The sequence below is a fragment of the Taeniopygia guttata genome, chromosome 28 (genome assembly GCF_048771995.1).
Source record: "Taeniopygia guttata chromosome 28, bTaeGut7.mat, whole genome shotgun sequence".
NCBI lineage: Eukaryota > Metazoa > Chordata > Aves > Passeriformes > Estrildidae > Taeniopygia > Taeniopygia guttata.
Genome location: NC_133053.1, coordinates 5,657,326 through 5,682,098, shown reverse-complemented (window position 1 = coordinate 5,682,098; position 24,773 = coordinate 5,657,326). Strand labels below are relative to the sequence as shown.

General features: G+C 49.1%; 3 protein-coding genes across 4 annotated transcripts; 1 reads left to right on the top strand and 2 right to left on the bottom strand.

Moving 5' to 3' along the window:
- Positions 1-4,307: 4,307 nt before the first annotated feature.
- LOC100222319 (platelet glycoprotein Ib alpha chain-like) lies at positions 4,308-7,548 on the top strand. 2 transcript variants are annotated; one of them, XM_030256821.4, is made up of 3 exons: positions 4,308-4,490; positions 5,042-5,836; positions 6,747-7,006. In XM_030256821.4, the coding sequence occupies exons 2-3, from the start codon at positions 5,045-5,047 to the stop codon at positions 6,858-6,860; spliced, it is 906 nt and encodes a 301-aa protein (XP_030112681.4). In that variant the 5' UTR covers positions 4,308-4,490; positions 5,042-5,044; the 3' UTR covers positions 6,861-7,006. The 2 variants fall into 2 exon arrangements, with proteins under 2 accessions (XP_030112681.4, XP_030112680.4); XM_030256820.4 differs by having other exon boundaries at positions 5,042-7,548.
- Positions 7,549-9,520: 1,972 nt separating this feature from the next.
- Positions 9,521-14,089, bottom strand: KLHL33 (kelch like family member 33). The gene is made up of 5 exons (XM_030256818.4): positions 14,060-14,089; positions 12,742-13,269; positions 11,554-12,487; positions 10,967-11,137; positions 9,521-10,397 (listed from the first exon to the last, which is right to left on the bottom strand). Exons 2-5 carry the CDS (start codon positions 13,262-13,264, stop codon positions 9,821-9,823), a joined length of 2,205 nt encoding a protein of 734 aa, XP_030112678.2. The 5' UTR covers positions 13,265-13,269; positions 14,060-14,089; the 3' UTR covers positions 9,521-9,820.
- A 1,491-nt stretch (positions 14,090-15,580) lies between these two features.
- NDUFA11 (NADH:ubiquinone oxidoreductase subunit A11) lies at positions 15,581-18,932 on the bottom strand (the record flags this gene model as incomplete). Its single annotated transcript, NM_001245203.1, is given in 4 exon segments — positions 15,581-15,787; positions 16,648-16,770; positions 18,661-18,753; positions 18,845-18,932. Coding segments are annotated over 4 exon segments (411 nt in total). The 3' UTR covers positions 15,581-15,674.
- Between the last annotated feature and the right edge of the window lie 5,841 nt (positions 18,933-24,773).

The window sequence follows — 24,773 nt, the reverse complement described above, 5'->3', positions numbered from 1 at the left end:
ATAGTGGGCATCCTCCTCTGCAATGGAATCTGCTATCGTGTGTTGGTTTGGCACAGCCTGGTTTTTGATAGCAGGAGGAACCACAGGGGTATCTTCTGTGAGAAACTGCTAGAAGCTTCCACCATGTCCAACAAAGCCAATCTCTGATGGCTCTGAAGATGGGCATGCTGCTGGCCCAATTAGAGAGGTTGGTAACATCTCTGTGATTACATATTTGAAAAGAAAATCAAAATAGCGTTCATGCAATTTTTTTTTCCAGGGGTGGCCAGGTGCCACCACTGGAGGCCATTCCTGAAGCGGCGCACAGCTGCAGCCATCTCAGTGTGGCCAAGAGAGAGCCTTGCCCACCTGGCCACTCCTACCCAGCTATGCCATGGGCGGGGGCAGTGGCAGCTTCTCCTTCCCGTGCACAAGGAGAGGCATTGAATGGTGCAGCGCCGCGGCAGCCACCACTGCCTGAGCAATGGCAGCAGGGCCGCGTGGCTGCAGCAGAAGCATGACAGGTGATTCCCCAGTGTGGAACCTAGACGAGATCAGCTTCTCAGCACTGTGGGATCCTTCAGGAATCTCTGAATTAGTGAAACTTGTTGACAATGGTACCTACAAGCAGCAGTTCTTCTTCTAGTCAGAGAAGAAGAGGAAGTGAGGACTCGTGAGGGAAAACAAAATGGCAGCACCAAGATCAGTGGTAAAGAAAGAGGGGGAATAAGTGCTCCAATGGTCAGAGCCAAGATTCCTCTGCAAGGTGTAGTGAGGACTGTGGTGAAACAAACTGTTGCCTTGTAATACATGAAGTCCATGGGGAACGAAGATAGCCACTTGCAGCCTGTGGGAAAAGTGCTCACACTGGAGCAGGTGGATGCCAGAGAAAGCCGTGACTCTGGGAGAGCCGAATAGAGAGAGAGGGCCCCAGCTTCCAGACATAGAGAGCCCTTGCTTCCAAACTAGAGCAGCCTATCCTTAGGAGACTGCACCCCTAAGGGATGAGTGACCTGAGCCACAACAGTTTTGGGATGACTGCCTGTGAGAGGGACCCCATGGCATAGCAGAAAAAAGACTCCTCTCCCTGAATGAACAGAAGAGTTTGAGTGATGAACTGACCAAAACCCCCACACCCTGTCTCCCTGTGCTGTTGCTGGGAAGGGGGGACAGGTTGGGGGGGGGAAAGGGTGTTTTAAAGGCTTATTTTACTTCTCATTATTCTCCTCTGACTCTGCTAATAATAAATGTACTTTATACCTTTAAATTTGAACTTGTTTTGCCCTTAGAGTGGTTTTTCCTCCCAATCCTTATCTCAACTCACAAGCCTGCTGTTCATTTTTTTCCCTCTCCTTTGCCTGACTGTAGCAGGAGAGGGTAAGCGAATGACTGTTGTTGGTGCCTGGCATTTGGCCAGTGTCAAACCATGACATTTGGCAACTTAACCTTCAATACTCACCTGCATCTGCAATGCTATCTGCACTCAGTTGGACATAACAAGTGCTACATATAGCATTCCATATGCAGATTGCATTGGAGATCCTGTCACGTGTCGATAGCATTGCACAGTTCTGTGGAGACAGCAACACTATTACAGATGTACACATATAGCACACCAGGGCTCAACACTGCTCAGACCAAATATACACAGTATGACACCATGTATGATGTTTGCCCCCTCCACACCCACATGTTTCCCTCCTCTTTAGTACTGGAGGGACATCAGCCAGTAGGGGACACTGCTGCAGCGGAACTGCACAAGCACTCAATGCCCAGGGAGATGCTAAGGGCACAAAGCACCTCATCCTAGCCAGAAGGCTTCAGGGCTTTACACAGCCCACAGTGTGGGGCTTCAGCCAGACACTTTTTTTCTGGTAGTGGCAGGAGGAGACACCATGGATCACAGTGGAGAGGAAAGACCCAGCAATGCCCCTCCAGCCTACTGCTGGCCTAGCAGCAGCTCCAGCTGAAATGATCACTGGAAGACACTCATAGCCCATGCTGCATTTGTTGAACATGCCCAAGAAAAATCCATTCATTGCATATCTGACATTCAAGCAGCTTCAACATGGACCTGACTACAGCCTTCCCTTATCCTCTTGCAGAAGAGGATAAGAAGCCAGCAATAACTGCAGTGGAGCCAGTGTTTGTATCTCCAGACTCCACTGGAGAACACACTCTGCACTTGCTTTTTGCAGTGACACCACTGCTTCAGCAGTGGGCAAAGAGATGTGAGCCAGGCAATATACAAAAGAGAAAAAACAGGGGTAAGCCAGTCTTACTTATCATGATGCTTCTGCTATCTTTCTGGTTACTAAATCCCCCAGTAACCAGTATCTTGCAGGATAAATAAAACCCTCTAACAGTGTCTTTTCAATGTTAACCAGTAAGGCATTACTTCATCCTTGGTCCAGAGGAGTGTGTATGGCCAACAAAATTCCAGTCTCCATACAGACATTGATGCAAAACTTTTTCAATTATTTATACATTGTTAGCAACATATAAATTAATGGAATTAATGACCATTGGTTCTAAATTACTTAACTCTTGTAATTAGTATTCTATCTTCTATTGGCTGTTGAATTTTGCTTCTTATGCTAATTAGTCCTTATTTTTGTCTTCTTAGTATCTTTTTCCTCCAGCAGGAACTTTCCAACACATATAATGAGTCTTCATTAGTTCTTATCTTCTGGTTTTCTGTGAAAAGATCCTTATAGTCCATCATTTCTGCATTCTAGATGTCCAGCTTCAACAACATATTTCCCTCTGCCCAATTTTATTCATTGAAGCATATCTGAGTTAGTTTGGCAAAATGTAAAGTTTCAGTAATTTTCCCAAACTATATTCTCATAAAAGCAGCATATGATGACTTTACTAAATGCTGGCTAAAAGTGATTTAAGACTAACACACTACTCATAATTTTAATACTGGTTATGATTAATTTTTAAAAAAAAATTAGAAGATAATTAAAACCATTAATTTAAAAACTAGAGAAGTTATATAATTTCCAACATTTGGGTCTATGAAATGGAGCAGCCAAAGCACACAGGTGTATCAAACTATAAAAATGAAATGTAAAAAGAAGCAAAAAAGCCTGGGGAATCAGAGGTTCTAGTTAAAATGACACCTCCTGTCTCAATCCCCAAAGACCCTGTCTATGTTTTCTTTGTTTGGACAAGGGAGAATAGGAGAATAAAAAAAAAGAAAAATAAAATTAAAAGAGGGCAAGAATATTAATAAGAACAACTTATATTCCAAGCTTAGGTAACTCATGTGTTGTAGGCAGGCACAGATGCCATTGCAATTACTGTTGTAAATGTAGGCATCATTTCAGACTCCACTTCTTCTGCAGATACTATTAGAGATCAAGATTCCATGGCAGAGGGAAATGCATCTGCAGATGAGTACCCCAATGCAGTTACCATCAGACATACCATCATAACTTGCATCTAAGCTCTGTCCTCCAGCAACCAGGCTGAAAGAGACTCTCTTCTAAGGAGCATAGGGTCACTACTTACTGGCCTACTGCACTCTCCAGATTATGCTGCTTACCATAGACTCATATCAGAGATGTCACTGAGAGACTACCATGCCTTTCACAGTCCACCATTACCTGCTGCAGCTGTTTCACGTGAGTGTCAGTGAGCAGCATCAAGAAGGATTACAGAGCCCTGGGAGCAGCAGTAGCTGCTGACTCTGGAGCACAGGTGATTTTTTCAGCAACCTTCCCAGTCAAAGCAAAGGGGTTTGAAAGAGCCAGTCCAATCTGGGGAATCGAAAAATGGTTACAGGACTGGTGCCACAGCCAGGATTTTGTCTGCTTAGACCATCAGACTTGCTTTGAACAACCTGGTGTGCTGAGGGCAGATGCAGTCCATCTGTCAGAAAAGGCAAAGAGTATCTTCACTCACAGGCTTGCCAAGCTGGAGAAAAGGGCCTTAAATTACAGCTGCTGAGGAGCAGAGTTCATCCCACTCCTATAACAGACAGCAAGAGACATCTTGAGCCTCAAGGCATCCTGATCCAGATGGGTCTGCCTGCATCCAGATGCAAGAGCTTTTCCAGCATCATGGGCATAGAGTCATTTTGTTACCACCTCAGCCACCACAGCTCTCAGAAGCTGTGGCCAATGTTCCTACCCCTTTCCTCTCCAGAAGACAATGGAATTATTTTCTTCAGGCACTCCTGCAAATCGTAAGGGGAAAACTGGCTTGAGCAGCAGAACAAGCAGGATCCAATGCAGACTGTAGTGGGCCACAACTGTTTGCTGCTTGGGCAATGCCTGCTGACATTTTGCAAGGGGAGATGGTGATGTGGCAGTGCAGCCAAAGGCTGTGCGAAAGGACAGGAGATGGCTTTGGCTGCTCAGGAAACCACAGCTCCCTTCCCACAACTGTGGGTGCTGATAGAGGGCTGGGCAGCTCCCCGCTAGTACTGTCCCAGAGCATTGCCTAGTCTGTGAGCAGGAGGAGGCAGAGCAGCAGAAGAGCAAACACTGGAAGATCTGCAGGTGAGTCAGAGTGTTCACAGGGGCCTGGTTGCTCATGGAAGACACATCTGTGCACAGGAAGCTCCTTTCTCATATTTCATGCTCTTACCCTCCAAATCTAGCAGAGGGCTTAGTTGGTGTTGGGTAAGAGCATATTCAGGGAGAGCATCTTCTAGCACACAATTTGTCAGGGTTGAGCTGGGTGTGGGTATGCTGGGACACAAATACTGCAGAGGCTTGACTTTTACAGTGGTGAGGGCAGCAATGCTGCCACAGTGGAGAAGGCATTGCTGTGAAGAGGCCCATTTGTCAGATTCTCCCCACTATGGAAGAGAATGAGGAGAGCAAAAGGGCCAAAATGTCATCTGCTGGCCTCCAAGGACAAGATGGCAGTAGGTGTGGGATTAATTTCTCCCTTACACCACCCCAGGGAGGAGCTGCAGAGCTCAGAGGGTGCCAGAAGGGCTGGTAGGGGATACCAGTTTTGCTGCAAATGGTGCTTGTATGGGAAGAAAGGCAATGTGTAGGTGCATGCCTGCTTGTACCCACACCCCTCCTTTCTCCCCCTCCAGGTCATGGAGGTCCTTGCCCTGACCCTGGTTACTCTTATGGCCCTGCTCCCCCCAGCCCAGCCCTGCTCCTCAGAGATGAACAAGGTCAAGGACCTCCTGGAGGTGAACTGCACGGGGCAGGCTCTCAGCACAGTGCCCCCAGACCTGCCTGCAGACACAGGCATCCTGCTGCTCAGTGACAATCGCCTGGAGTCCCTCTCCACCACTGCCTTTCTGTCCCTCGCCCAACTTCAGGACATTGACCTGGCCAACAATGGGCTGGTGGCTCTGCACACAGGGGCCCTGCTGCTGTCCCTGAAGGAGCTAACCCTCTCTCACAATGCACTGTCAGCCCTGCCCGTCCTGGAGGGCCTGCCTGCACTCACCCACCTGGCTGTGGCTCACAACAGCCTGGAGACATTGGCCCCAGGGGCTTTCCGCACAGTGCCACAGCTGCAGAACCTTGACTTGCGAGGGAACAAGATGCAGCAGCTGCCCCGGGAGGCCTTTGCAGGGCTGAGGGCGCTCAAGGAGTTGGACCTCTCAGACAACCTCCTGAAGGAGCTACCCAAGGAGTTGCTGCAGGACCTGCAGAAGTTGGAGACCCTCTGGCTCTCAGGGAACCAGCTTCAGACCCTGCCAACTGACTTTTTCCCAAAGGGGCACCTCTTCATGTATGTTTTCCTCACTGAGAACCCCTGGCATTGCAACTGTGACCTGCACTACCTCCAGACCTGGATTCAGAAGAATGCTGACATTGTTTATGAGCCAGAGCGGGGCCTGGAGGAAACAAAGGTGGAGGTCGCACCTGAGAAGGTTCTGTGCCACAGCCCTGCTGAGCATAGGCAGAAGCCCATAATTCGCTTCAAGCTTAACTGCAGCATCATGGAGGATGTGGATGAGGAAGGAGGGGATGAATATAATTATGGGGAAGAAACAACAGAGAAAGCTACCATGAGAACCTTCCCCCCAGATCCATATATCCCCAAAGAGCACACTACCATGCCCTGGACTATTACCTCATCTTGCCTTCGCACCCTTACTAGCACAAGATCTCCTCTCACTAGACCTTCCCTCAGCACCTCTTGTACCCCCACCCTTTCCCCAAACACTTTGCATCTGATGCTGACAAGCATCAGAACTCCCATCACCACCACTCCTGTACTAGCCAGTCCCACCATGACACCCACACAGACCCCCAGCACTGCCACCATTCTCACAGCTGCTACCACCATCAAACTGCATGGACCTGCCACCCTTGACAATGCCACCTCACTGCTAACAACTATGAGCAGCAGCCCTTCTAGCACCAGTGGCCATCCCCAAACCACCCTTGCTACCAGCAGTATCTATGGCAGTCTCATGGGGTCCACTGGCATATTTCCCAACACTTCCACAGCAGTGCCTTCCACTGCCATGATAGAGGTCTCTTCCACTGTCAGATCTCCATGTCGGCCTCTGATGTTGGCCAACACCATGCTTTCCACACTACCACCTCCCCTGGACACCACACACTTTACCCAACCTGGATGTTCCCTCCTACCTGCTCCTTCTCCCTTCTGCCCTTGCTCCATCCCAGGACGAGCTGTACCTGTGCTGCGTTTGCAGGCAGGTGGGGAGGGTCTGCAGTGGGGGCAATGGGTGCTGAGGCACTGCTGCCTGTTGCACTGGGTGCTCTACCTGGCTTCCTTGGCTCTGCTGATCCTGACCATGCTGGCTCTAGCAGGTTGGCTGGCATGGATGTGTCTGGTGGGACAACCCTCCTGGCACCAGTCCCTGCAGACCCGAGAGGTGTGGTATCCACTGCTGGAATGGTGTGAGTCAACAGGAAACCCTATGATGCATCTCAGCAGCTTCAAAATCCCCCTCCAGCAACCCACATTCTGTACAATCAAGGAAGTGGAGTTGTGCCCTGAGGTTACCTACTGCACAATTAAAGATCTGGGGATACAGCGCAGTCCTGCAACTTACTCCTTCTGCACCACAAAGGAGTTGTGGGTTCACCACAGTCCCCTGCATACATCAGTCAAGCCTTTCTCCAGGAAGCTGATGGTCACAGACCTTAGCTTCCTGAGGGCCCCATCTGCTTACAGCCTAGACAGGGGTGTTGAGACCATCGGTGATGTCAGAGTCAAATATGCGGGTAACACCATGTAAATGTTTCTGTGCACTCAAAGATATTGAGGGTCATGACTCTGCTTTATATGCTTTGTTTTACAAGGGAAAGATCTACTTGCCTAGGAGGAAGCCATCCAGCTCCTTCCTCTAGTATTCTCAAACAGCCTGAGGTTTCCAGAGCTAAAATAATTACTTGGGTATTTGACTGAGGAAGATAATGTCCCAAACTGGTCAGTGATAGTCTGGGGCTGCCACTGCCTAGTTTTGGGGTGAGTGCGGGCAAGCAGAACTTACGTTGTGCTCTGTCACAACTGCTTCTGCTCAAATTATACACACAAAGATGCAATACACTTTCTACGCAGTGCCAGGTTCTTAATCACATAATAAATATTCTGTGCCTGAATTTAAAAGGGGTGCTGGTTTGATTTCATTGGACCTGCCACAAGTCCTGGCAGGGCAGTGAATGAGAAATTTGTCTTCAGTATTTGGAATAGTGAAGGCAGGGAAGAAAAGTCCATGGAATCCCAGAATCCTAGAACATCCTGAGTTGGCAGGGACCCCTGAGGATCAAGTCCAATTTCTGGCCATGCACAGACACCACAACAATCCCACTCTGTGCCTGAGAGTATTGTCAAAAGACTCCTGGAGCTCTGGCAGCCTTGGAGCTGCGACCATTCCCTGGGGAAACTGTTCAGTGCCTGACCACCCTCTGGGGAAAGAATTTTTCCTAATATTGATCCATTGGGATGCCCCCAAGAGGGGGGCACATGAGGGTCCTGCCCCAGGTCTCAGAGAACAGAGATCAAAGCTGGCCTCTGCCTCCCCTCAGGGGAGGTCTCCATGATGAGGTCTCCCTTTGATGTCCTCCAGACTGAATACATCAAGTGCCCTCAACTGCTACTCATTCCCTTCCTCTCTAGACCCTTCCCCATTTCATGGCCTCCTTTGGATACTCTTTAACAGCTTTAGATGCTTTGTGTATTCTGGCATTCAAAACTGCACACTTATACTCCTATTCCTGACTTTGGCCCCAAATGCATGATTCTTCCCTGTGGTACTGAATCACACAGGAAAAAGCATTGCACTGGCAGGTAATAAGGAAAGTGCAAGTGTTGATGCTTCTGCATGACCTGTTATGGGATGGCTGGATATGGAGGAGTAGGGTGGGAGGCTTTGAAGGGCCACAGATATGACTGGTAAGGGATTACACTAGGACAAAGCATTCTAGAGCTGGCCAAAATTTGTGAACACTTGTCTAGATGTCACTCAAACATTTTGGGAGGTGTGAGAACAAGGCAACAGTCACCACTGGTGGGGGTCGAATGGCTCACTCCAAAATTTGTGCATAAATGCAGCAGCTAGATCCTATGAATCGTTTTTCCAGCCTGAAAAGCAGTTTCTAGTTGCCCCAAATGTATTGGCAAACTGCTGTGAGTCAGCATGGCCTTCTGCTAGATTAACTAGTGGAGTTCCCCATGCTCCACAGGTGGGAACATGTACCTGTGCTTGGCCAGCATGAGTATGCCTGCTGGTGAAGGTCTGGTGTGCAAGTGTGTCTTTGGACATACACATACTGTGTTTGTAAGGAGGCACTAGTCTGACTGCTGGTGCTGTCCTCTAACCACAGCATCCTCTCTATTCCTCTTTCCTGAGAAAAAAATGAGGCAAGTGGCTCCAGTGCTGGCACAGTCTGAAGGCCCCAACAGTGGGGCACAGACATCTGGGCAGCAGAGCTGTAGAAAAACAAATCTGTGTATCTTGGCGGACAGAAAGGTGAACAAGGTCCAGCAGTGCACCTGGCAGCAATGGGAGGGCAACAAAACTTGAACTAGGTTAACAGAGACAGGGCCAGCAGGCCAAGGGAAGCGATTATGCCCTTCTCATCAGAACTCTTTAGACTACAATTTTTTGTCTTCTACACATCTGAATCCACCCATTTCTCTCCCCACAGGCACTACTGGTATCCCAGTATTTCTCAAAATCCCATTATCTTTGCCTCTCCTTGCAACTCCTCCCTGGAATTCTCTCACCTCTTCACACAACATTACTCCAGGTCACTCCAGGATCTCTCAAAACCACCTAGGAATCCCAAAGCCCCCAGGACCCCCTATTTTACCCCACCATCAACCCCCACAAATTCTGGCACCTCCATAACTTTATTGCCTCAGGATCCCCTATGCACCCCAAGATCCCTCTCAGTCCTGACACACACACATACACCCTCGTGCCCAGTGAACACAGGCACACAGAGTCCCAGTGCCCAGCACCACCCACCCAGGACACTCAGGTCAGTGGTCTCTTGCTCTCCTCCTGTTCCTTGTGAGAAGCACCTGGATATCTGAAACATCCAGGTTCCCCACCAGAAACAAGAAGACCCAGACAGACAGTTCAGGAAGCACTTTTATTCAACCCAAGTGTGGGGGGAAATTGAAGGATTCCTAGGTCACAGTGAAGGGCTCAGACAAGAGGATTGAGTATTCCTGGAGGCAGAGGGCTACAGCTGACCTGTGGAAGCTTTATGTTCCACAGGTTCACAACAGTCTAGGTCATGTACCCTGAGGGTGAAGTGTTGCTGGAAACCACAGAAGGAACCCACCCTGGGAGAGGGATCTGGATACTTTTGTCCCATAGAGGTACCCATGGATGATATCTGGGTATCCCATGAAGTTCAAAGAGTATACCCTAAGCATTATTGGGAGTTTCAGTTGATCTCAAGGGGTCCTTAAGGCAGCTGGGAGCACGCAAGGCAGGGGGTACAGTGAGAACACAGGCTTGTAGGTCAGTATAGGCATGGGGCAAGGTGCCTCGGGTGATCCAGCGCCGGGTACCTGGCTGGTAGGCGTGGATCAAGTGCGTGTCCTGGTAGGTCTCATGACTGTACCCTCCCAGTACAAGCAGCTCCCCTCCCAGCACAGCTGCACCTCCAACTACATGTGCACGGGGGAGAGGGCTGAGGAGGACCCAGGTATTCTTCTTGGGGCTATAGACCTCAAAGGTCAGCTGGTCCCTGTAGCCAGTCTGCCCAGCCCGCTGACACAGGCCCCCGGCCACATATAGCTGCCCACCTGCCTCCTCCATGACATGGCCAGCTCGCTGGCCATTCATGGGGGCCAGGAGTGTGACAGGTGCACCTGGGACATAGCGGAACAAGGATGCCTGACACTGGTATGCTTCATCACACCCACCCGACACGTAGAGCTCACCATCCAGGGCACACGCCGCGAGCCCACACAGAGCCATCGGCAGGGGCTGGCACCTCCTGGGCAAGGAGAGAGGGAGGGGTGAGTGACAGGTTAAGCAGGGCTGTCCTGCAGTGACCGACTACCTAGGGGTTCCCTGGTGAGCCATGGCTTCATTGACCACTCAGCAGCAACACTTGCCAACACCCAATGAGCCCCAGTGGACAACATCAACTGATATAGAATGGATGCCCCACAGATGGGGCCATCACTGTTCAACACTTTGTAGTCGCCACACCATTGATCAACCACTGTGGGCTCCATTAATGGACAACATTGGCCATCACCCCATGAATTTTCTGCCTATGAGAGGAATCAAACTACTTTTCTCATTGGCAGATGGCCAACAAGACCTGCAATGAACACACTGCTGGCCAAAAACTCATTTGTCACCCACTAGTCAACACTGGCCAACACCTAGTCCCCAAGGGACATGGTTCTTCAACACCCAGTAGACCTCTCTCAAATACTACTGCAGGTCCATCCTCCACTGGAGACTTAGTGACACATAGCACTCTGTGGGCACCATGGCCAAGACAAGGGGCTCTGAGATAAAAGGAAAACTAGGCATTGGCTGGAGCAGCCTCACCTCCAGGTGTCATTGGCCAGGTCGTAGCACTCCACACTATCTGTGCAGTAGAGCTCCCCTGAGCTGCCCCCCAGGGCATAGATGAAATTACCAAGTGCCACAGCAGCAAAGTAGCTCCGTCCACACGTCATACTGGCCAGACGCTCCCAGGAATCATCCATAGGCTGGTACCTGGGTTTGAAAGGCAAAGGGGCAAGAGACTACCTGTTACCAATAACACCATGAGCTGATGTTGGCACCACTGATGGCAACAACCCACCTACAACTTGCCAGTCCCATAATATCTTGGGGTCACATGGTCACCTTGCATGGGAATATCCCCTCCTTCTGGACAGTATCAAACCCATAATGTCCTGGGGCGTCTCCAGATAGAAGCCTCCCACTCCTGCTCCCAAAAAGTCTGTAACACCCCAGAGTAGGAGGGCACCTCTGACTCCTACACCCAACCCTTCCCAGAATGTCTTGGGGCCACTTGACCAGCCGCAATGCCACAATGTCTTGGATCCATGGGGTAGCTCTAGCTCTAGCAATACCTCCCACAATGTCCAGGTGCCACGTGCCAACTCCAAGTCCTCTGTAGCTCTCACCTGTAGACACTGGCTAAGGTGTCATGGACCCCGTAGTAGTGCTTTCCACCCAGGACGTAGAGGTTGTTGCCCACCACAGTTACAGCATGACGGAAGCGTGGCCCATCAGGAAAGTGTCCCAGTGCCCGCCACTCAACCTGCTTCACCAGCCCCACAGCACTGAGGTAGCGGTCTGCAAACCAGAGGTGTCTGCTGGGCTTCCGGGCAGCCAAGTTGCCCTTTACTTTGTCTCCACCACAAACCACCAACACTTCTTGCAAGGAACGTACCCGGCATGGCAGCTGGGCCACGGGGGTGAAACTTGCTACCATGAGCTCACGGAGGACCTTTGGGTTAGCTACACCTGCAGTCACAGATGGGACCTTCTTCAGCTCCAGGCTGGACATGAGGGCAAAGCGAACAGATGACAAGATCTCTTTGGCTAGATCCTCCTGGCCATCTCCATTGGCCATAAGCCACCGAGATGCCGCTTCCAAGGCTTCCAGTTCGTGGAGGACATTAAGACCATCAGAGCGGAGGAGGCGGATGAGAAGGTGTGCAGGAAGATCCAGGAAGGCTGGTGTAACCACCACACAGGGAAAGGTGGCCAAGATGTAGTTCTCTGCTATATGGACGACCTCATCCAACCCATAGGCCACAGCAAAGGCCAGCACGTCAGGGACAGTTTCTGGGGTCAGGCCATGGGTGAAAACATCCAGGCAGAGAGTGAGGAGCCCCCAGGCCTGGTAGCGCAAGGAGGTCTCAGCTGCCTCTAAGACCATGGGCCATGGTCCTGCTACAGCTCCTGTGTAGGCAAAGGAGAGGAGGAGATGCAGCTCGGCTGGGGACAACGCCGTGACCAGTGGGTTGGCAGGGTCATGGGTGGCCTCTCGCATGGGACAGGTGAAAAGGGCCCGGAAGAAGTCACAGGAGCAGCTCAGGGCCAGTCGCTGAACTAGAAGGAAGGAGGAATAATGGTGGGAAGCAGCAGGGGACCCTCTACAGTGTGCAACCCCTGGAACTCAGGTGTCCTGGCCCCATGCCTATCAAAGTCCCAGCTCTGCCAAACGGAGCAGCCCTTTGGGCACCTCTAGAGCCTGATCCCCACCTGGAGCTGCAGTCTTATCATCCCCACCAGAGGACTTGGCTGTCCACAAACACCCTGTCCCATTCCTCAGCCCCTGATAGGGATCCCCACCTCCTGCCCACCTGGGATGACCTCGTTCCCTGCCTGGAGCTGAAGGTCACAGCCCACACCATTGGCATGGAGCTGCTCCATGGCTCTTAGCGTCTCCCACTGCTCCTCCAGGGGCTTAGGACCTTCTTCCTGGTTGTCAATCTCCAGATGCAGGGTGCAGGCAGCCACCAGACGGGGGGCACCCAGGGCCCGGGCGGCCTCCTCCACCTCTTTTGCCTGGCCATGGGGAACACTTCCCCTATAAGCAAAGGTGAGCACAGCCCGCCAGCCCCACAGCGTGGCCCCAGGTGGCAAGGGGACATGCGGTAGAGGATCTTGGCTGAGTTGTCTGGTCCTGCCCTCCAGGAAGTGGTGGAAGAAGGAACTGATGGAGGCCAGGACCACAGCATGGGCCATGTCACCCTCTGGGCCCACAGCCACATCCACCAGCTGTCCTGTGGTGCGGAGATGGTCAGCCACAGCCAGGAAGTGTCCAGCGTGAGCCCCATCCTGCAGGCTCCACTGGTCCGGTGCTGGCCCCTCTGCAACCCACATCTTGCCTGTGGAAACACACGGAGCAGGGTGTCAGGGAGCTGTCTCCACAGCTGGAGCCCCTGGCTCATGGCAGGAGTACTGGCTGGGGACATGGAGTCTTGCTACCGGCACTGTCACATAGCAAAGCCACTGGATCCACCACCAAATCCTCTACCCCACAGCCAGAGCCACCACACTCTGCTACTCCTCCATTACTGAATTTGATGTTTCTTGGCAAGCATAGGTGAGCACAACAGCCCATTTCACTGCCCCATATCTGAGCTTGATCTCCTCACCTGCCTCATCTCTGAACCCTTAGCATGAAGCTACTGACCCACAGCCAATGCTGCTTCCCCACATACCTCAGGTCACTGTCACCACTCAGACCTTCAGTCCTATAGCAGACACAACCACACCCTTCCTCAGGCACTGCCCCATAACTGAAACTACTGATGGCCCAACAGCAACCAAGCCACTGGCCCCCAGCGAAGCGCCTGTCACACCTGCTTGGTGCACGGCAGTGCCTGCTGTGCACTGCCTGTAGTGTGTCACACTGCCTGTCACACATTGTGATGTGTTATCCTGCTAGTTGTCTGCAATGTTACATGCCATGCTCCCCTGCACTGCATACTGTCGAGGTGTGCTATCATGGTATTACTACCACCCCTTGCCCTCACCATGTTGCTCACTGTTTGCGTAGTGTTGCTTGTCCTTGTTCAGGCCATGCACTGCAGCGCAGTGAAGCAGTTGCTTTATGCTGTGCCCCTGCATTACTGTGTGGCCTGTTATGCTGCGCCATGCACTTGTCCCCCTTACCGCCTGCTGCTGCTCCGCAGAACTTCTGTGACCCGCTAGGAATGTGCTCGGGTAATTATAGACTGGAAAGAACACGTGGCCCCAGCCAGGAGCTGGGAAAGGCTGAGGCAGAGGGAGGTCCAAGGCCTCAGAGTCCCCAGGCTGGGACAGTGGGTCACTGAATTCTCTGAGGACAGGCAGTAGGGCCAGCTGAAGCTGACAGGAGCTCTGTAAACCCTGTGCTACCTTGAGCAGCTCCTGATGGGGATCCCTGGGCCCTCTGGCCCCTCTATAAACCTTGATCTTCTCCAGAGCGCAGGGTGAAGCAGAGCCCCCTCCCAAGCCCTCAGGTAGGAAACAATTGCCTATTCCCACATTCCCATTAGGGAGTAGATAGGTCCACTACCACGTGCTCCTGAGAGCTGGGCTGTGCTGAGCTGTGGGACTCCAAAGAGCTGGGGGGTCTCAGCTCCATTAGAGCTTGGCCCAGCCTCAAGTGCCCCCAGGACCACCCTGCAAACACCCAGGGCCCCAGAGCACATACCAGAGCAACACAGCCTGCCATGTGACTGTGTCCCAGTATCACCAACCCTCCCTCTGCCGTCCTCTGGAGGCCCAATCTCATCTTGTCCCCTCCCCTTGCACCTATATTCCCCTCTCCCACGGACCTGTGTCCCCCATGCCCACATTCCCTGTCTCTGTAACTCATGCACCCATCCCCTAATGTCCCATCTCTGTACCACACTGCTCCCACGTCCAGTTGAATTCTGTGTCCCCAAACATGTTCTCACATGCTCTATAAGTCCAAATTTTTTTTCTATCTAGTTAGAATTTCCCTATCTTGTTATTTCCCATCCTTTACTGCACACCTGAGCCTCCACTTTCTGTAGCCACTAAGTAGTGAAAAAGTGCTATTACATCAAATCTTGACCTTTCCTCCAGGCAAAATGATCCAGTTCTCCCCTGTCTTTATGCATACTGTGTCTCCATGCTCTCCATCTCCTTAGTGGGTTTGCAGGACACCCACTTTTTTACACTTGTTTGTAGAAAAGTCAATCAGATATAGATATAAGCAACTTGCTCCAGTTATCAGCTGGCGTTCAGGGGTCCCTTCCAGCCTCAGATATTCCATACTTTAAACCCTGAAGCACTTAGCTCTAGACCTCCTGAAATGCTTTTTGGACAAAGAACCCAGGTTCCCAAACACATTGACGGCAACCCACAACTTCCTCCCTACCCCACCTTCCCCATCTTCAGCTCAGAGCCAAGCACTTTTTCAGAAGCTTTGGCTCCAGACCCTCCCTGATGGGCTCAGTGCAGTGCAATCCCACACCTTGTCAAGAAGCCTCACAGGGCCCACTCAACTACAAGAACCTCACCAATGCTCACAATTGAGCACAAAATAATGAGACATGGAGGCAAAGTAACTTGTGCACAGAAATCACAGCCGGACCAGAAGATGCTGCTTCCTCGTCAGCAGCTCCAGCTTTCTGCACCTCAGCCGAAAGAAACGCTGGGGAACAGCCACATGACACCACCATGTTGTGACAACTGCTGACTGGACCAAATCTTTATTACATGATGTCCTAAGTACATACAGCGTTTGGAAGCCAGTTCACAGGGGAAAAGGTGACATTTACAGCTTGGGAGGTCCCGTCAGCCTCCAGCCCTCCTTGTTACCGATCTTCATGAGAGTTGCAGTGATTCCGAACCCCAGACATGCTGTGGTGCCAGTGAGGTAACTGTGAGCTGAAGAAAACACATCAAACCAGAAAAGACCCATTAAGGCACAAATCCTTTGCAATAGATCTTGATAGACACCCATTTTTCATAAGTCCTTTGACCATCAGCAACATTGTCTGGCCAGGGGAATTGGAAAAGTGACCTTTTTATAAAATTGAGTTATCATGTTTATGGCTTGCAATTTGAAGTATCAATTTCAGTAATACACTGCCCCATCCCCTTAAGTGCATAATCTTAAATGGCTCATTTGAGTGACAAAAATAACTATTACTGCTTCCAACTCTCATCAGCTCCGCAACTAGGACAAGTAAAGATTAATTTTATTTCACCACAATTAAAACTTAAAAAATCCCTAATTTCTTTAGGTTTGAGAATGAATGTCTACAGAAAACAGAGCTGTGTCAGTATGTGCAGGAGCTGCTTAAGGCTTACAAAGGGCTGTAGGAGCAACAACAGCAGGACATAGCTTGTCCCTCAGACTATGTGACGAATTCACAAGGTAGATAGTAGATTGTACTCGCTGTCTAAAATAAATCACACTTGTTGCCAAGAAAATATGGATTTCCACAACTATATTTTTCCTATCTTGCAATTTTAAGGTATAACTGCTAGCCATTACTGGCAGTACTGAGTGAGGTCTCCTTTCATTCTGTATATCACTTCATGTTCCCTTTGGTATCCTCCCCTCTAACAGCCATATTTATTTTAGCAGACCCACACAATGCCAATGAAACTGGCACGAATAGAGGCTGAGATGAATCATTACCAAAGATGCCTGATACCAACATTCTTTAACATTTTTCCCCAACTGAAAAGCTTGTAAAACCAACAAGGGTACATTTCAACACAGGCTTGCCCACAGTTACCTCGCACTCCCAAGACAGCTCCTGCTGCACAGCCACCTATGAAATAGTTCAAAGGATCCTCTGGTTCCTCCCGGACTTGGGCACTGAGACAAGTACTTAAGCCAAACACAGCTCCCAGTGTAGCTGTAAAGAAGAAGTAAATAAAAAAAAAAAACAACACAAAAAACAACAAACACCAAAATCCTCAAGGACTGGAGAATTCACATTGAGAACGACTCCAATATTCACAGTGACTACAATGGCAAATGTAGAAAGATCCGTTTCCCATTTCCCAGGGACATCCTATCCCAGCTGCTACAGTGAGACTCAGCATTCACTCAGTCCCCCTCAGCTTCCCTGGGTTTCTCCCCCTGCACCGCTGCGAGCTGGAGCCTTACAGCACTCCACACCCACTGCCACCAAACAGCACTGCATTTGCCAGGGTATCAACTAACAGCCCTTCCCGACAAGGCATGGGGCACCCTGACAGCTGGGAGTACTGAGAGGAGCAGTGGTGTCTGTGCAGCCACCTCCCCAGCTCTGCCTGGATTCTGCACTGTAACTCAGCCCTCAAGTCCCTGTGAAGCCACCTCACATCACCAGGCAGAGCAACCCCAAGGGCACTGCTCTCCCTACAAACTGCTAGTCCTGGCACTTTCTTCCTCTGCCTGCTGGGCTTCACAATGATTACTGAATAGTAGGAAAATTAATTGAGTTTGTCAATTATTCTTGTTTGTAAACTGACTCTGAAATTAAACATTTTGAATTGAACTAAGAAACTGCAAAGTAGAATCACCTTGTCCACTGAATTACACACTTCGTCCCATCAGACCCTACACTGATAAAATTGCAAACTTTGGCAAAGAGCTGTATCAAGAACAGCTGGATTTGTACCTAATACAAACTCTTGATCATGAAACGTGAACATGTCTACCAGGCACCATCTGCAGATTTCAATTCATCTTTTTTAGGAACAACAAAAATGTCCAGATTAAAAATTTTCAATCCCTATATAAAATCAGCAGCTCCTGTTACAAATCTATGCAGAAAATGAATTATGCTTATACCAAAATCAACTGAAAAGAGCACTACATAAACAAAACCCCCAGACATAGGACTGCATTTCAACTTTCCTGCTCTCCTTGCTTTGGACCAAGGCATCTGTAGGCCAAAATCACAGCTTGAGGCAATGAAATGTGGCTCCTGAAGAGCAGACAGAACAAATCCTTCCTCAGGTATGAAACTGGTAAGAGGACCCAATATGCCTGTTTAGGATTAAGGGATTTATTGAAATCACAGTTGATTACATGATCCAGTCCCTTCATAATGACCTCAGCTCATTAGAGGAGATGCCAGATCCTGGTTAGTGTCGAACTACTCAAAAATGCAAACCTGGACTGATGGTGCCCCATCTCAAAGCACCAACATTTGGGGAGAGGCAGAGGTGGCACAAACCATTGAATCAGACTGAAAAGAAAAAGTCTGCTAAGAGAAAAACTGCACTTGACAAGGGACAAAGAGCCCCTTCAGCTCCCTGCTCCTCTTTTCAGCATCCACTTTCCCTTCCAAGTACAATTCAAGACAACGACATGGTTTCTCCTTGTCTATATGACAAGACGAAAAAAACCCACGTTTATCTTCCTTTTTCCATCAAAACATTGCATTGTTCTTTAGCAAACGCACTTTATTGACTACAATGCCTAAATATATTAAGCAAAAAGCTAAATATGCTTCTACTATGTTGTCCACAAACTGAGTATTCTAGAAATACAAAAAAACCACAATGTACCTCTTACTCCAGATTGCAAAAAATATGTTACCTCACCTGCAAATCAAGGATATGTCTTTCCATTTCAGTGTTTTGGCTCTTGGTCAAACAACGACCCAAGACCGGTGGAAGAGAGAAGCACCGAAATCGTGCAGGGGCAGAGGCAAGGGCAAAAATGAGGGCGCAGCCAGAGCGGGCACAGGGGAGGGTGGCGTCCCTGCAGAGTTCCATCCTACAGTTACACTGCCGAGGGGCCCGGCCCTTACCCATCGTGACACTGTCCGCCGCCGCCGTCTGCAATGCGGCGAGAGCCGAGCCAGGCCGCAGCAGGATGATACGATACGCCGCCCCGACCAGGCCTGCAACACAGCGCTGCGCGTCATTGCCCGGGCCCGGACCCCGCTCGGCCGCCCCCCTCCCCTTTAGTGCCTCCCTTCTCCCCGGGCCCACCCGCGGCCGCGCCCACGCGTGTGGCGAGCCAGGTGCGCTGCGGGCACTGCTCGCCCTCAGGCCCGTCCCAATAGCCCGCCATGGCGGCCAGGGCGCAGCGCGGCTCTCGCGAGAGGACGCGGCACCGCCCGAGACGCGGCGAGGCTACGGATCGCCGGTGGCGCGCGAGCGCGGGGCCCGCCCCTCCCCTCACGTTCCCGGGTGCCCCCCCCGCTCCCGGGCTGTGGGCCTCAGCTGCGGCTGTGACCCTGCCCTTTGTCTTTGTGGGGAGATCAGTTCGTTTCGTTTTGTTGTGGATATTTTGCATTTTTGTGGGGCAGGCGTTGTTTTTTGTTTGTGGTTCGTTTTCGTTTTTGGTAGTGTTATAAATGAAAATTTGTCCAGCCAAATTAATATGAAAAATAAAATAATTATTTTGCAATCAAATTTTATCTAGACAGCCACAAGGAAAGAACAGAGCCGAGCCCGGGATCGGCCCTGGGTGTGCAACAAGGAGTCAGCCTCAGCAGAGGTTTTCCTCCATGCCCGCACACCTCCATCCTGGCACAAGCGGTTTTTATAGGGAAAATTCCGCCTGAGGCCAAGATTTCAGCAATCAGTCTTTTCTTCTATTCAGAGTCCATATGTTAATAAGATTTTCCTTTTTGGTGATGAGGGAGAACAAATCACTGTCCGGAGTTTGTTGAATCCTTTGATGAAATTTAGTAACGCTGTATTCACATGTATCTGCCTCAGGATTTCCATGATATCCATCTCGGGTCGCTCACGCGAACGATCAGCACCTGGGGTTTCTGTATCTCCCCAGCCATGGCCCATCTCCTGGCCAGCTGTACCTTCTTACTTGTAAATCAGTTTCCAATCTACACCCGGTCTCACCTGTGCCTGTGGGGGGGGGGGGGGGAATCCTAATACAAACATGTATACTCTAACAAATATTCAATATCACATATATCACATTAGAAATGGCGCAAATTATATCTACTACACATAACAGTAGGGTCTACAATACTTATTGGCACTTGAAATATTTTTAATGACTTTTCAAAGATTCTGATTTAATTCTGTGTCTATACTGCTGTATGGTCGTATTTCCTTCTGAAATAATAAAGATGCTTTGACACAGGCTGTAGAGATACATTGATTTTTCTAGTTGTTCATAGTACACTAAAAAGATAACTCTCTACTGTGCCTTCTTGGTGATGCATGCAAAATCACACAATGAAAAGCCAACGTCCATAAAGGAGACTAAAGAGTCCTTCAACTTTATTTCCATAAAGGGAGAGTCCACTGGTACACCCATGGCTTTTTTTCTCTCGAGGTTTCGGAGGACACAGCTTCCTTTTATCCCAAATTCCCGGCCGCACTTGCCCTCTTCCTTTTCCCATTGGCTGAGGTACTAGGAAGGTACAGCCTTCCTGAACCGCCTTACCACATATTCCCCCTTGAACCTGTCATTTTACCCCGAAGTTCAGAGGTTCAGGCTTGTCCTCCGCTTGTCTGCTTCCAGAGTTGGGCTATCTGGGCTTGGTAACAAACCTGCTTGAAGTCAGTAGAGACGTTAAGACCCAAAACCCTCACCCATTGAATTGGTTTGTAGACATTAGTATGCATCTCCCCTATCAGTGACACCCCTTCAAGCAAAGCTGTTCCAGTTGTTTTCTCAACTCTTGAAATAACTCCAAGATCTGAGTGAAGAAGGCTACAACTGTATCCTTGTTTAGCTCAAGCTTTCTCACTTCTCTACCTCTTTTCCCTGTATGTGAAAAGCATGTTAAATACTTGATTTCTGCATTTTCCAGTATGCTGAATCCCCCACAGTATCTCTTTCTCATAGGAGCTCAAAACAGCTGGAGTTGGATGCTACTGCTTCACTATCCAAAGAAATTGTTTGTAGTGCTGTATCCTGCTGGCAGTAAAGTTGGGGCTTCATGAGCCCAGCAGCAGGAAAAGGAGAAGAGGCATGGCCAGGGTTCGGTAGCTGCACTGTGCTGTACCACACTGGAGATGTGCTGGGGTGCGCTCACAACCCAGCAGGCAAATCACCTCTGTTCCAGAGCTGTCTCAGTGCCAGAAGGAGTGGGTGTGCAGTGGATTCACAACACAGGGCCTTCCACTGACTCTCTGCTTGGGCACTGTGAAAAATGTTTTTGTGATTCATGTCAATTGGCAATAAAATCAGCAAATGCTTGTATCTGCTGTGTCCAAAGTGGATGCATTCCCTGGGATAACTACAAAGAACAGCTTTGAAACTTTCTGACTGAATAGCTAAATAAGTCATTGAAATAGAAGAAGTATAGTAAAGAGATGAGATAGCCAGACAACTGATGCTTAGAATAAAATAGAAGTTGTGGTAAAGCTAAGGGATATTGTGACAAAACGACTAAATGCTTACGTATAATAAAAAGCTTGATGCACTTGACAAAATCATGTAGCAGACACCAGTGTAAGGCCTCCCTCCAGATGACCACAAGAAGGACAGGAAGCCAATGACCACCTGGAAAGATTATGAAATTGCTGATCCCAGCTTATTAATATTTGCTGATTTGGACTAACCAAGCACATTGGAAAATGTCTTGTAGGCTTAAAACCAGTATATATACTTTGCCGAACTTGTAAGTGGTGTGTGCTGTTACTGGAGTGGTGACTCCCTGGCCACCCAGCCCTGCTCGCTTGCTTTCTTTAAAATAAAAGATACAGAAATAAAATTCGGTTTGGCTATTGAAATTTTATATCAGGCACTGCTAGCTGAGAGCCAGAGAGCTAGCTGTTCTTATACACAGAACCAATGCTACCATCAGGCACTCTCTGGTGCTTTAATAAAGGAAGCATTTTTTAGAACAGCTTTACCCTTCTTCAAAGGTTTTCCTAAGCACACCACATGAAGGGCTGTGTGACCCTTCCAGACAGCACGATGGAGAAAACACTTGCCTGCAGGGTGGCATACGCTGCAAATGTTCTCTCCCCAATAAAAACCATACAGAAGGCACTGAATCTTGCACAGGGCAAGACTCTACACCATTAAGTAACAAATAGTTTTCTGGGATTGAAGTGTAATAAATGAAAAGGTCTTTGTTCATCCAAATGAGCACTAAAGGAGATAAGAATTTGAGCTGAATAGGGAGTTTTAAGATGTGGGAGGAGGAGGCCTGAAAGGACAGCCTGTATCTTGCTTAAGAATTGTGTAAATGTAGCTAACACAGTAGATTGTATAACCAAATATGTACAAGTTAATTTTTAGACCAAGGACAATCCGCAGAGAGGATAAGGAGCCTTCATCCCGACAACCACCGGGAGGGCAAAGTACGCTCCCCTAGCAAGTGGCGGGGCAGACGCAGAGTACGCCAGAAGCGGAATACAGAGACCAGAAGCAGAAGGAGTGTTAGAACCATGGGGGGGTGGGGGGGGTTGCGGGGGGTGTAAAGCGCACGCCGTGCTGAAGCGGAGCTTCCCGGCCACCCCAGCACTGGCTTTTGCTTATTACCGCTTGCTCAATAAATTCTTGCTAATTGATTTACCTATAATTGGCCTTCCCAACTGAATCTGTCTATAACACAAGGAGCTCTTAAAAGGTCTTCTGAGACCATATCCTATGCAATAGATTCGTAATGCGTCTTCCACCGACAAGGGAGGTGGAACAAAGAATTTACATCTCTCCTGCTTTGCAGCAGGTACACAATATCTGTAGCTGCAAGACTCAGCATACTGGTGTCTGCAGCTTTCCACTTGCCTCATGGATAGACTGCAGCTATCTGCTGTACACTACTGGTAGTGGTTTATTTAGCAGATACATACCCTAGGGCTGCAGACCCTCCCCAGGCTTTCAACGCTGTTAAGACAGCTACAATAAGAGGAAACCATTACCTTACTATAAATGGGCAAGTTCCAAGGAAAGCAACGCATAATTAATGGGACATTACTCCTAAAACACTAACTTGGTTTCAAATGCTTTTACTGCTGATAAATTAACTAGCTGATACAGAATATTAGTTCCCTTAAGCAGTGAGAGAGGCTCCCCATTGTACTACAAGCTGCAGATAACTGTTACAGATGAGTAACGCGATGGTTGACTCTCACAATTAAAGAGCAAATATGATGTATATGTTAAGAGAAGTTTGTAGATGTATAGTTATGTTTCTCCCCCTCTTGCATTGTTATCACAGGATGGCCTGAGTAGTAGGGACTTTTGGGAGGGTCTGTAGGAATGCAACCCCTGTTGACTGAGTAAACAAGTTACCCTTTGTCCTCTTAAAAAGGAGAAAAGCCCAGAAGTTTCTCTCCTCAATTTGCTTAAAAGACACCTCATAGGACCTTGGGGATTTCACCACAAACTTAAGGATAGCACATTGGACAGGAGCCAAAAAGTCCCACCTAAGCAATTCCTAGAAAAAGAAGAGAACAAAATAAGTAAATCGCTTTTGTGAAGTGGTTTAGCAGGAGCAAGTACCTCTTGCCCTGACTCGCCTTTTCTCTGTAAACAGCTTTTTTATTTTTGGCTTTTATTACAACTTTTTTGTTTCCAACACTGTCACAGGAGCCATCCTGCTTCTTTTATGCCACCTGAGGTAGCTGAGCTATCAAGGGTATTAATGCTTATTTCTGAGAGCTTGTAAGACCAGGCTCAGAAAACAGAAAAGCATTATTTGGTGCCTGGACAGGATTTCTCATATTGAGGGACACTGTTCAGGATATTTTTGATTGGCCCTCGATCAATTTTGGTAGTGTAAAGGGAAAGAGCCGAGCTGAATCCATGCTCTGTGAGAACAAAGGCACACGTGGCCAGAGCCATGTTTCAGAGCTGTCGAGCTCTGCCCTTCGTGGGTGTGTTCCATCCTCGGAGTCCCGAGATTCCCTTTCCAGTTCGTCACTGAGCTCCTGCCCATCAGCCGCGGGACGCGGTCCTTTTGTGGGCCCAGCTCGGGCAGCCACCCACAACCTGGGGCCGCCGGGCTTCACCGGGACACCCATAGCGGGAGAAGCTCCGATTCTAAACAGATATTCCCGCACACCCCAAGGTAGCCCCAAGAATCTGAGGACGAGTTTTGTACATCAGGAGGCACAGACACCTGGCAGAGGGTCGGAAGGGACGCAGTACAGCACGGAGAATGGGAAATTGCTTCTAAGCTGTCTGTCTTTCCAGTCAGATATGTTGGAGGGGGTCCACAGTGGGGAAAAAATAAGCTTTGTAGAAATAAAAGAGATTTTCAAAGCAGCTAGATTTTATGGAAGAGAATCAGCATATTTCAGAGGATTATTACAAGCCACCTTCTCAGCAAATGTGTTTACCCCTCATGATCTAAAGCATCTTTGTACATCTTTACTGTCTCCAACAGAGCATTCTCTGTGGGAACTGGCATGGAAACATTTATTAAATGAGCTTTTAAGAGGTTATGCAAGGACTCCAGCCACTGTAAATTTAACCATAGATCAGCTTGCTGGGGAGGGAACCTACACAGATCCACAAAGACAGGCAAGGCTTCTTAACAGACAGGTCCTGCAAGACATTAAGGAAGCAGCAAAGGCTGCCTTGCTCCATGTGCCTGACAGGAATAAACCAGAATTAGACTTCACAGAAATAAAACAAGGGATGGATGAGCCATACATTAAAATTTTGGACTGTTTAAAATTGGCATTGGATAAGCAAATTCCCATAGATCGTGCCAGAGAAGAGTTGTTAAAACGGCTTGCAATTTCTAATGCAAATCCAAACTGCAAAAAAATATTACGAGCATTGCCACAAGAGCCTGAGCCCACTCTAACACAGCTAGTGGATGCTTGCAATCGCCTGGATGCCCCTGAACATGCAGCAGCCATGCAGGCAGAGGTGTTAGCTAATGCCATCACAACTGCACAGGAAAACACCCTAAAGCAGCAGGAAAAAGCTGTAGAAATTCAAGCACAAACCCTAGCAGAGGCTGTAACAGCATTTAAA